The 12,611-nt window shown below is 41.4% G+C and overlaps 1 protein-coding gene across 1 annotated transcript in view; it reads right to left on the reverse strand.

The window, feature by feature from the left end:
• Nucleotides 1-2,520: 2,520 nt before the first annotated feature.
• The window catches only part of LOC128703745 (dynein axonemal intermediate chain 1-like), a 93,095-nt gene continuing 83,004 nt past the window's right edge, over nucleotides 2,521-12,611 (reverse strand). The window contains exons 9-11 of the mRNA XM_070103780.1: nucleotides 6,233-6,413; nucleotides 3,776-4,004; nucleotides 2,521-2,758 (exon numbers count right to left, since the gene is read on the reverse strand). Of these exons, the coding sequence (XP_069959881.1) occupies nucleotides 2,521-2,758; nucleotides 3,776-4,004; nucleotides 6,233-6,413 (648 nt within the window). The remainder of the gene's footprint in view (nucleotides 2,759-3,775; nucleotides 4,005-6,232; nucleotides 6,414-12,611) is intronic.

Genomic DNA, 12,611 nt, shown 5'->3' on the forward strand with positions numbered 1-12,611 from the left:
TAGGCAGATAGTCGGATAGTCTGTGTATACTACACCTGCATTTTATTTGCCCTTCAGTGCATCCAAGACCATGTGTGGCATAAGTGTCTCAATCTTCATCCAAGACCATGTGTTGCATAAGTGTCTCAATCTTCATCCAAGACCATGTGTTGCGTAAGTGTCTCAATCTTCATCCAAGACCATATGTTGCATAAGTGTCTCAATCTTCATCCAAGACCATGTGTTGCATAAGTGTCTCAATCTTCATCCAAGACCATGTGTTGCATAAGTGTCTCAATCTTCATCCAAGACCATGTGTTGCGTAAGTGTCTCAATCTTCATCCATGACCATGTGTTGCATAAGTGTCTCAATCTTCATCCAAGACCATGTGTTGCATAAGTGTCTCAATCTTCATCCAAGACCATGTGTTGCATAAGTGTCTCAATCTTCATCCAAGACCATGTGTTGCATAAGTGTCTCAATCTTCATCCAAGACCATGTGTTGCATAAGTGTCTCAATCTTCATCCAAGACCATGTGTTGCATAAGTGTCTCAATCTTCATCCAAGACCATGTGTTGCATAAGTGTCTCAATCTTCATCCAAGACCATGTCATAGTGGTCCAACATTCACTTCTTTTACAAACTCGTCTATAAATATGTTAAACAACCATGGTGACATCGCAGTTCCCTGTCTAAGGCCTACATTGAGCATATTAATTTCAATAAGGCTTTTGAAATGAGTCCCCATAAAAGAAGATAGCTATACAGGGTATTTGAATAGACATTCAATCCTAGATAGAGGCATAGCTGGCTAATAGGTAATGGAGTTTGCATATATAATGAGAAATCAGTGAATGGTGACCCATTACAAGTGGTGTTCTACAAGGGTCAGTAGTAAGTCTCATATTGCTATCAATCTACATAAATGACACTGTTGTGGAAAAAAATAGCTAAATAAGTATATTTGCGGAATACACAGAAAACCGAAGAATAAATTTTCAGAAGGAAATTATTTGGAATGGTTGATACTGTGGTCAAAAAAGCATCAGATGCATTTTGGTGTGGATAATCATAAGGTTTTAACTTTGGTTACAGAAAATAACTAGCGTACACCTATTAACTAAATAATGTAAATGTTAAACCAAATGCAATAAACATCTTCAAAGACCTGTACAGCAGAAATCTAAAGTCAAGAGAACTGTGCAAATAAAAAGTATTCATCAAAAGAGTTAAAGTAAATAATGGAAGTCCCAAGGATATAAATCAACTTTATATCTTGGTAAGAGTTCATTTAATCCTTAATTTATTACAGAATGGATACAAATGAGTTGAATAATATGCAGAGAAGGATGACAAAGATATTCACATGCATAAGAACCTTTCCTGCGAGGACAGGTTGACAGTACTGAGTTCTCACTCTCTGGAAGGAGAAGAGTTAGGAGAGGACTGAAATATTTTAGTGGAAAAAAACGATAAATAATTATAATATAAATAATAAAAGCGCTGAAAATATCTGATGGGCATAGGATACAAAGAGATTCAAGCTGGACCAATTAAGATTTAGAATATAGATAAGCATTGATTTAAGAGTCGTGGATAAGTGGAATAAACTACTAAGTAGCATCGTTGAATTGGGTATGAGTAAGACTTGCTTATCATAGGCTAGAAGTCCTACTGTAGTGCTGCTCTGTTCTTACGTTTGCATGCACTAATATCCCGGGAAGGGTTTAAACTCGACTATGTTCCAGGGATCATAACGTTGCGTTGCAAGAATATTAGTCAATGGAACATGTTCAGCAACTGAACATGGGATGACGGGACTGGTTGGGGGAGTATGAACTTCTGTTCAACTCTCATCCTTCCCCTACCAGGAAAGACAGGGTCAGTGCTTCTGTCTACCACCAATTACTCCTTCCACGACAGAGATGATGGCGGTATTTCTCTCCCACACTAGAATGATAGATGGATACTTACATTTCTCCCTCCACCAGGATGATGGAACGGGAAAGACCTTTAAGAGGCACGTAGGTTCTTCCATTTTCTAATAACATGTTAATTTTTCGATTATAATTACCTTGTCCATAATTGCTAATGTAACCAGTTGGAGAATTCTACTTTCCGGGATTTTCAAGAAACAGAACCGATATTTGTAAAGTAAAAATGTTTGCTTCTTATTAGCAATGATTTTAACATTTGTAAAATCTGAAGTAAATGACAAAAATAATAAAAATAAATAAGTAACTGTAATTATTTTTTTCTGATCTGGTAATAGTAAATGCAAATCTGGAAGAGCTGTTGAAATTGCAAATGACTCTGAATCATGTACCCTTCAGCGGAGGTTCTTTGATGCTGGTGAGGGACTCTTGATCTAGAGAATTGGATCTATGCCCCAGTTCCCTGAATTAAGCCTGAATACCTTCCATCCCCCCGACAGGAGCTGTATAATCCTATGGGTTTAGCGCTTCCCCATAATTACAATTATAAATCTGAATCATGTAATTTATCTAAGCCTGGATGGAACAGACGGGGGGGGGGTTACTCACTTCTCGCCTCCCACTAGGATGATGGGGTGGAAGGGGTTGAAGGCGACACAAGTTGCTGCAATGCGCCTGCGCTGAACTAAACTTTGTACGCACATCGCACGACACCGTCTCAGGAAGAGGTCATACACGTGTACACGACCTTCGTCTGTTACTGCCACGAAGACGCTGCTGCTGTATGGTGACCAGGTGGCTCCTGCTACCGCCCCTCCGAGGTCCAGCACAACCAGTGGTGACCTGAGGCACCACCAAGATAGTGAGTCACTTACCTATCTTCAGCACCACCAACAATATCTTCTATTACCAGCACTGTCAGGATGAAGAATTATGTTTCACTCATAGTAAGACACCCTTATATATTTCCCCGAGTCTCTGAGGAAAACACTGGTCATTCCATGCAAAAAGGAGCCTAAGATTAGCCTACCTACCACATGTTTCTCGGAGATTCGAAATGGGTCTGTGAAAATGGCATTCCAGCAGCCTAACCACTGAGCCAGCACCACTCTAATAGGTTACTCTCCCACCTACCATAGCAATGGAGAGTTACAGATGCCACAAACTGTGGCATGTAATATTCGTTTTCCTAGTGGTTACACCACTGTGGGTTGCTCACAGTTGGTGTAGAGCTGCAGTCTCTGCAGTTCTACTATGCTACAGTTTGTGGTGAGGTGGAGACTGTTCAATTTAGGTGGACTTATTTTCACATACTCACAGCTGGAATCACCAAAAATCCTGTGAATTATCACAACATGTATTACGTTTTTATAGTGAATTTATTCTCCCTTCTTTACATTATGTCTTGTATAATCAATTTCTGTTCATTGATGTCTTTACTGGTGAGTTACATCGTGTAAACATTGAGGTGTAAACACTGAGACATCCCTTAGCTCGAGTGATAACTCTCATACTGAAGTTCGTGGTTCGATCTCCGGTATGGGTGGAAACTTTAGGACATGTTTCCTTAAGACCCCTGCTGACCTGTTAACCAGTCAGTAAAATAGGTACCTGAGTGTTAGTCGACTGGTGACGACCTAATTTGCCCAAAATGCTCTGACAAGCCGGGTTGTAGTTCGTACGTCTGGTTGCGTGCGGCCAACAGTAACAGCCTGGTTGATGAGGCTCTGATCCACCATGCCGTTCCTTGATCCAGGAAACTAGGGTTATCTTCTTCCTTGGATCAAGCCAGATTACCTTGTATTCGTCAGGTGTTATACAGTGCTTCCCATGAATTGTTTATAAATACTGAGAACTGACCTGGAGAACTGGAGCCATATTTTGATGGTCCAGTCAACGGAGCAGGAGAGGAAGACCTTGTGATAGTGAGCGTTCCACATCACCCTCCTGACCGGGGAGGTGTGGGCGGGGTACTGGAAGATTGAGTGGGTAGCTGAGGTGGTGGAACACTGGAACACTACGCCCGTGTTCACGCCCACCAACAACACACTCTCATCATCTGGACGGAATGCCATACACGTCGCTACACCTGTAATAACACCCTTATGGTAAAAACATTCCTTAAAGGCGTTGACCCCCGGAACTCTCTCCAGGTAAACTCTCTCCAGGTAATAAGCTATTCTCCAAGTAAATTAGTGTTATGTATAATATAATCTAAGAGATTTTTATTTTGTCTTTAAAATAATGATTTTTCTTTGTCGAAATATTTTAATGTAATTAGTAATCAGGAAACAGTCCGAAAAATGGTAAATTATCATTTTTCGATCGATTTTTCATAGTAGTTGTAGGTATTTTCTAATTGTTATAATCATGGGGGAGCGTTAAACCCGTAGGATTATACAGCGCAAGTGGGAGGGGGGGACGGGAGGCATTCAGGCTCAATTCAGGGAAATGGAGCACAGATCCAATTCCCTAGATCAAGAGCCCATCACCAGCGTCAAGGAACCTCCCTCGAGGGGACATTTTCTAACATAATTCATTTTTTAGCTAAATTATTTCGATTATTACACTTTGATCGAAACTGATGATATTTTACGATTTTTCGAACTAATTTCTGTTTACCACTAAAATTAAAATATTTTAACTAAAAATACAGATGGAAAAACGAGCCTCCGGTATTTCTTACTCTAAATGACTAATCACAGAAGTGAGTCATCAATCTAATTATAACCAGCTGGCCCAGTGGTTAACGCACTGACCTGTGAGTTTCAGGACTCAGCCGTGGGTTCAAACACCACCCGTTTCTTGACTTGTTTACAATAATGTTATTACAGTCTGAATTAAGTACTTCTTTTAAACCCCATTTTCCCGATACTGTAATTATGTCACAGTCACTTATGGTTGCCAACCCATTTTTAAGTTAGGTTAGATTATGTTACAAGAGGAAAACTATATAAAACGAGAAGTTTATGGTTAAGAGGAGAGATTATCTCATAATTTACAAATCAGTGGAATATTGTTTTAAAGATCTCTATATTAGTTAATTTTAATTCGTGGCCTGGCTTTCAAAGCTCTCGCTTCACACGCGGAGGGCCCGGGTTCGATTCCCAGCGGGGTGGAAACATTTCGACGTGTTTCCTTACACCTGTTGTCTTGTTCACCTAGCAGCAAACGGGTACCTGGGTGTTAGACGACTGGTGTGGGTCGCATCCTGGGGGACAAGACTCAGGACCACAGTGGAAATAAGTCCTCGATGACGCACTGACTTTCTTGGGTTTTCCAGGGTGGCTAACCCTTCGGGGTTAAAAATCCGAACGAAATCTTATAGAGGAGCTTTAATACCGGTGAAAATATTCTTTAATACCGGTGAAAATATTCTTTAATACTGGTGAAAATATTCTTTAATACTGGTGAAAATATTCTTTAATACTGGTGAAAATATTCTTTAATACTGGTGAAAATATTCTTTAATACCGGTGAAAATATTCTTTAATACCGGTGAAAATATTCTTTAATACTGGTGAAAATATTCTTTAATACTGGTGAAAATATTCTTTAATACCGGTGAAAATATTCTTTAATACTGGTGAAAATATTCTTTAATACCAGTGAAAATATTCTTTAATACTGGTGAAAATATTCTTTAATACCGGTGAAAATACTGGTGAAAATATTCTTTAATACCAGTGAAAATATTCTTTAATACTGGTGAAAATATTCTTTAATACCGGTGAAAATATTCTTTAATACTGGTGAAAATATTCTTTAATACCGGTGAAAATATTCTTTAATACTGGTGAAAATATTCTTTAATACTGGTGAAAATATTCTTTAATACCGGTGAAAATATTCTTTTCTTTGGATAAAATTTAATTACCTCTTATTCTCAAGTCTCAATGACTTCTAATTAAATTTATAATTTTTATTAATTTGCAATATTTTATTTTAATTGAGATTTGCAAAGCTCTAGAAAAAGTAGTGAATACAATACAGTTTTTATTATATAACATGTAAGTTACATTGTCAAGTTTTTGGTACTGGTTCGTGTCTGTAGATAAGTTAATAATTCGTTAATATATAAAAAACTTATCTAAAAAAAAATAATAGGGCTCAGTCCCGTGCTCAATATGTAACTATAATCTTTGGACTGCCTCCAAAGGGATTGAAATGAGATTCGTAATAAGGATATCAAACTAGCTAATTACACATACAGTTTCTTACCCAATGTTTTTATATGTTGTCGATGTATGGCAGGAATATTTATAAATAATCTAGGGAAATGTGTATTACATAAAAATAATACGAAAAAGGATGTACCCTCCAGCAGTTCTCTGTCATGTGCAGGCAAATTTGCAGCCAGCTGGTCCACGATGTTGAAGTCGAGAATGTCAGTATGATGGAGCGACGACGCATGTACAGTCCACTGTGTCAGGCGGCCGTCCAGTGCCACAGAGAAAAAACTGGGATCCTCTCCAGGTGCCGTCTGCATCCACCGCACCTGTGTCACACAATACCATAGTCAGACAGTAAACCTGGTGTCCTCTCCTAGCACAGTCTATCAGCCGCACCTACCATACAATACTATAACCACTCAAAGCTTGGGTCCTCCCGGATTCTGTCTACATCTATCGAACTTACCTGGAGTTTACCTGGAGAGGGTTTCGGGGGTCAGCGCCCCCGCTGCTCGGTCTGAGACCAGGCCTCATGGTGGATCATGGTCTAATCAACCAGGCTGCTACTGCTGGCCGCACGCAAACTGACGTACGAATCACAGCCTGTCCAGTGCCAGTTTGAAGACAGCCAGGGGTCTATTGGTAATCCCCCTTATGTATGCTGGGAGGCAGTAGAACAGTCTTGGAACCACATCGTAGACCAGTGTCACTGACGTGTATAGTATGCAAAGTCATGGAGAAGATTATCATGAGGAACAAGCTTATAAACGACAACCAGCACGGATTCAGATAAGGAAAATCCTGTGTCACAAACCTACTGGAGTTTTATGACAAAGTAACAGAAGACACGAGAGACAGGGGTAGGTAGATTGTATTTTCTTGGACTGCAAGAAGGCCTTCAACACAGTTCCTCACAAGAGATTAGTGCAAAAGCTAGAGAATCAGGCACGTATAACAGGAAGTGCACTGCAATGTATCTGAGACTTCCTGACAGGGAGGCAATGAGTCATGGTACGTGACGAGGTGTCAGAGTGGGCGCCTGTGACGAGCGGGGTTCCACAGGGGTCTGTCCTAGGACCAGTACTATTTTTGGTATATGTGAATGACATGACGGAAGGGATAGACTCAGAAGTATCCCTGTTCGCAGATGATGTGAAGTTAATGAGAATTAAATCGGATGAGGATCAGGCAGGACGACAGAGACCTGGACAGGCTGCAAGCTTGGTCCAACAACTGGCTCCTCGAATTTATCCCCGCCAAATGCAAAGTCATGAAGAACAGAGAAGGGCAAATAAGACCACAGACAGAGTATAGGCTAGAGGGCCAAAGACTGCAAATCTCACTTAAGGAAAAGGATCTTGGGGTGAGCATAATACCGAGCACATCTCCTGAGGCGCACATCAACGAGATAACTGCTGCAGCATTTGGGTTTCTGGCAAACCTGAGAATAGCGTTCCGAAACCTCAGTAAGGACTCGCTGGAGAGATTGTACACCGTGTACGTCAGGCCCATACTGGAGTATGCAGCACCTGTTTGGAACCCACACCTGGTCAAGCACGTCAAGAATTTAGAGAAAGTGCAAAGGTTTGCAACGAGACTAGTTCCAGAGCTAAGGGGAATATCCTACGAAGAAAGGTTAACGGAAATTGTCTTGATGACTCCTCTTGGGTACAGAGGATATTTTCTATATCCTGTTTGCTAACCTCTATCCCAGCACCAGGGTATGATTTATTTCCACTAGTGGGCCCCGCCTATCGGTGGCATTGCTTTCAGCTGCTGCACGATATCTGACTCAAGTATATAAACGTGCATCATCTAGCCTATGCTTCACATTCATTAAGGCTACGATAGTCAACACCTTCACGACTGAGGGACTGATTACCTCATCTGTTGTCTCCAGTTAATGAGTTCTGTATTGAAATGATTTGCGAAATGTCTTCAGATTAGAGATCTCCATGTCTGGTACATGTAGCTAATTTATCATGGCAAACGTGTCTTGATCCGAGGAATTGGAGTTGTTCTCTCGTTCTTAGATAAAATCTAACCTCCCGTTTGCCGAATTGTGACTTTCATGGGCTTAACGATTTTCCGTAAATATAATGATAACAATAAAACTTAATATTGCTACTACTAGTCTTACTACTGTTTCTACTATTCCTGCTGCTACTACTACTGCCACTATTATTACTATTACTGCTACTGTTATTACTACTACTACTATTAGTTCTATTACTACTACTGCTACTATTACTACTACTGCTACTATTAGTTCTATTACTACTCCTGCTATTACTATTATTACTACTACTACTACTGTTACTACTACTACTACTACTACTGCGACTACTATTACTACTATACTGTTACTATTACTACTTTTATTACTATTGCTACTACTACTACTACTGCTATTATTATTACTACTATTTCTACTACTACTACTACTATTACTTCTATTACTACTACTGCTACTACTATTACTATATTGCTACTGCTATTACTACTACTGCTACTACTATTACTACTGTGAAAATTTTGTGTGGACTGCCTCCAAGTGAGTCGCCTACCCTGGCAAACTCTGTTGACACCGAGCTCTGAGGTGGGTACCTCAGCCTCACAAGTGGCTTATAGGACAGATTTTCACAAATGATTGATGTTGCAAGAAAACTCGCCTGCATGCACGTATAAAGGACTAACTTACTTGGTGTTGCAGCATATATCCTGATCTTCAACTTCCTAAGCCTAGCTTTAGCCCCTTTGGACTTCCCCTCAGAAACCACGTGCAACCAGGAGCCTTAATTCCTGCAATATTCAATCGTAATTAGTGTCCTGCCTGCACCTCAGAAATTCCTATATCCAAGAGGGTATGTATCCCCTAGTATAACTATGCAGACTCAGACACTAGTTTCCAGACTGCTCTGAGACACTGGTACTTACTAGGCATGCTCTGCCGGCTGCAACACAGGCCCACAGATCAACTCATTCACAATCTCCCCAGACACTGGCCAGAAATCTACGAGATAAAAGTGGAGATCTTGTCTTACTGTATGGGCCTGACGGAGGTCATCTACGGTACATCGAGGTGCCTCTACCAGATTTCCCCAGGTCTCAGATGTGAAGACACGTGGGGGGCGCCGTCTGCTGATCACAGCACGTCTTGTCCAGTTGGTGTCTGTCTTAAGAAGGATGCTATTCTGTCTTTGTGACCTGCGCCTTGTCATTCAAGCTAGGGCTGCCAGTTCTCCCTAGCTAACTTATCCTAGTGTTTGCCTACATTATCGGCCTATTACTACCTATGTTAAGGTCTTAGGTCTACATTATTATTATCTACAGTTGTCTCAATAATCCTAATATTAGTGTACTACCATTAAAACTACCTACTCCTTCCCTGAAGAGTAAATCTATAAATTAAATACATGCCTACCAAGAATCCATCGCTGACCAGAGAGAATGCTGTTTGTTTGGGAGGGTTTTAAGGGCCGCCCAGCTCAGCCGTCCCATACGGCCATGCTGGATCTGCCCTGTGGAACTTTAGGGACCAAATAAATTTCCACAACTACTATACTGTTACTACTACTACTACTACTACTACATACACGGTAAGCTGTCCAATATACAAGTACAGTTAGAAATAGAAACACAAATAGCTAGAGCTTCATTTAAGGAGTTTTTTAAGAGTATTCAAGAGGTTGCTAGTAAAATTACAGTAAATCAACCATTCAAATCATTATGAAGCTCTGTGTAGTCTGCAGTCAATCAAACAAACGGGCTTCCACATGGATAAATTGTCATTTTTGTGGAAATTGGTGTCACGCCCCTTGCGCAGATATCCAAGAACTAGCTACAAGCAGTATTAAAACAGGGAAGTGTTTTTGGGTATGCCCAAATGAGGAAAATCTGTGGACTAAAATCACAAGGGTATTAAAAGAGGATAACATCAAAGCTGCTTTCATAGACAACCTGGAAGCTTTCTACAACAGATGGGAACATAAAAAGTCTGGGCTGAATGGTACTGCCCTTGATTCTGGCCATGTAGTCAGAAACTGTAAGGCTGGAGGTGATGTCCTGGTAGTCAGTAAATGTGGGGCTGATAGTGCTGTCCTGGGAGATAGTAATGGTGAAGCTGGAGGTGCTGTCCTGGGAGACAGTAATGGTGAAGCTGGAGGTGCTGTCCTGGGAGACAGTAATGGTGAAGCTGGAGGTGCTGTCCTGGGAGACAGTAATGGTGAAGCTGGAGGGGCTGTCCTGGGAGACAGTAATGGTGAAGCTGGAGGTGCTGTTCTGGGAGACAGTAATGGTGAAGCTGGAGGCGCTGTCCTGGGAGACAGTAATGGTGAAGCTGGAGATTTTGTCCAGGTAGTCGGGAATTATACGCAGGAAGGAATACATATAAATGACCTCATAGGGGACAGGAGCCGTAGTGGGAAAACAAGTGTAGTCAAAGATAAGATAAAACCAATATTGCAAACTAGAAATACCACAGGAAATAGCAAACAAGAGGACTCCACTAGCAATAGTGAGGATATATTACCAAAAACAACTGGTGGGAGCTACATTGTTGGTGCTAGGGAGGATAGGAATAAGACAGGCAAACATGCACCAACAGGGAATACAGTCACAGAAACCAAAGGCAAACGGAAACCAAGCCTGTGCACATACTATGCACTTGGTATCTGCAGACATGGGAAATCTGGAAAAACAGACGGGACGTGCAACTATGACCACCCTAGAAAATGCCATGCCCATATGACAACTGGAAAATGCAAACTCCCTTCCTGTAAGCTTTTTCACCCTGAAATGTGTACCTCTTTAGTACAGGAAAGACTGTGCTATAACTTAAATTGCCAGGCACACCATCTAAAGGGGACAAAAAGATACAAAACATCCAGGCCATGGGAAAACCTGGGTAGCCACAGCCACTCAAGAGGGAGAGGCTTTTAAGTGCCGGGAAGGGAAAAAAACTGGTAGGAAATGGCAGAAATCGTACACCAAATCCAGTCATTCCTGGAGTGGAACCACAGTCGATGGCCTCCACTCCAAACCAACAGATACAGATACTAATGCCAGAAAAAAATCCCCCCCCCCAGTACCAACAATACCACCAGTCCGATGACATTCTTCTTTGCAAATATACAGGGTCTAAAGCCAGCAACAAACAACAAAATACGTTTCATCCGTGGACTGCTTGCAGAGGCAAAGGCAATGTTCGCGGCTTTCACTGAGACCCACATAAAGGATCACTTGGACAACGAAATATGGATCCCAGGTTACAACCTATACAGATGTGACAGAGTGAACAGGCAAAAGGGGGGGGGGGGTTGGCCTGTACATTGCAGTCACTTGTTTGCACAGAACTGCTAAATGCCTCAAATGATGTAGTGGAAGTTTTAGCAGTAAAGGTCGAGAACCAAAACATAGTCATTGTGGTAGTCTACAAGCCTCCGGATGCAACATCCCAGCAATTCCAGGAACAGCTGTTAAAAATTGACCACTGTCTGGAAAATCTTCCAGTTCCTGCACCCAACATCTTGCTCCTGGGGGATTTCAACTTAAGGCACCTAAAATGGAGGAATATAGCAAATAATATTGTTGCAGTAATAACACCAGGAGGCAGCTCTGATGAAAACTCACACTCGCACGAGCTTTTAAATCTCTGCACAAAATTCAATTTAAACCAGCAAATAATAGAGCCTACTAGACTGGAGAATACACTAGACCTCATCTTCACTAACAATGATGATCTGATAAGAAATGTCACCATATCAAAAACAATATACTCAGATCACAACATAATTGAGGTTCAGACTTGTATGCGTGGAGCCCCAGACCGACATAATGAGATTAGTCACGAGGGAGCATTCACCAAATTCAACTTCAATAACAAAAACATAAAGTGGGTGGCCCGGTGGTCTGGTGGCTAAAGCTCCCACTTCACACACGGAGGGCCCGGGTTCGATTCCCGGCGGGTGGAAATTCCGACACATTTCCTTACACCTATTGTCCTGTTCACCTAGCAGCAAATAGGTACCCGGGTGTTAGTCGACTGGTGTGGGTCGCATCCTGGGGGACAAGATTAAGGACCCCAATGGAAATAAGTTAGACAGTCCTCGATGACGCACTGACTTTCTTGGGTTATCCTGGGTGGCTAACCCTCCGGGGTTAAAAATCCGAACGAAATCTTATCTTATCTTATCTTAAGTAAACCAAGTCCTAACCGATATAAGCTGCGAAGATATACTAAGCAACACAGACCCCAACTTATGCCTAGAACAGATTAACTTGGTGGCACTCGATGTATGCACAAGGCTTATTCCTCTTAGAAAAAGGAGTAGTAGATGTAAAATAGAAAGAGACGCTCCCTTTACAGGCTACGGAAAAGAATAACAGAGCGGCTAAAAGAGGTCAATATATCTGAAATGCGTCGGGAGGTGTGAGTTGTAACATATCGATTTCTTAATTTTCAACCGATTGCGTTCATTTTTGGTGTACTATTAGAAGCTTATATCCAGTATCCTGTGCTGAAG

This window comes from Cherax quadricarinatus, chromosome 87 (assembly GCF_038502225.1).
Source record: "Cherax quadricarinatus isolate ZL_2023a chromosome 87, ASM3850222v1, whole genome shotgun sequence".
NCBI lineage: Eukaryota > Metazoa > Arthropoda > Malacostraca > Decapoda > Parastacidae > Cherax > Cherax quadricarinatus.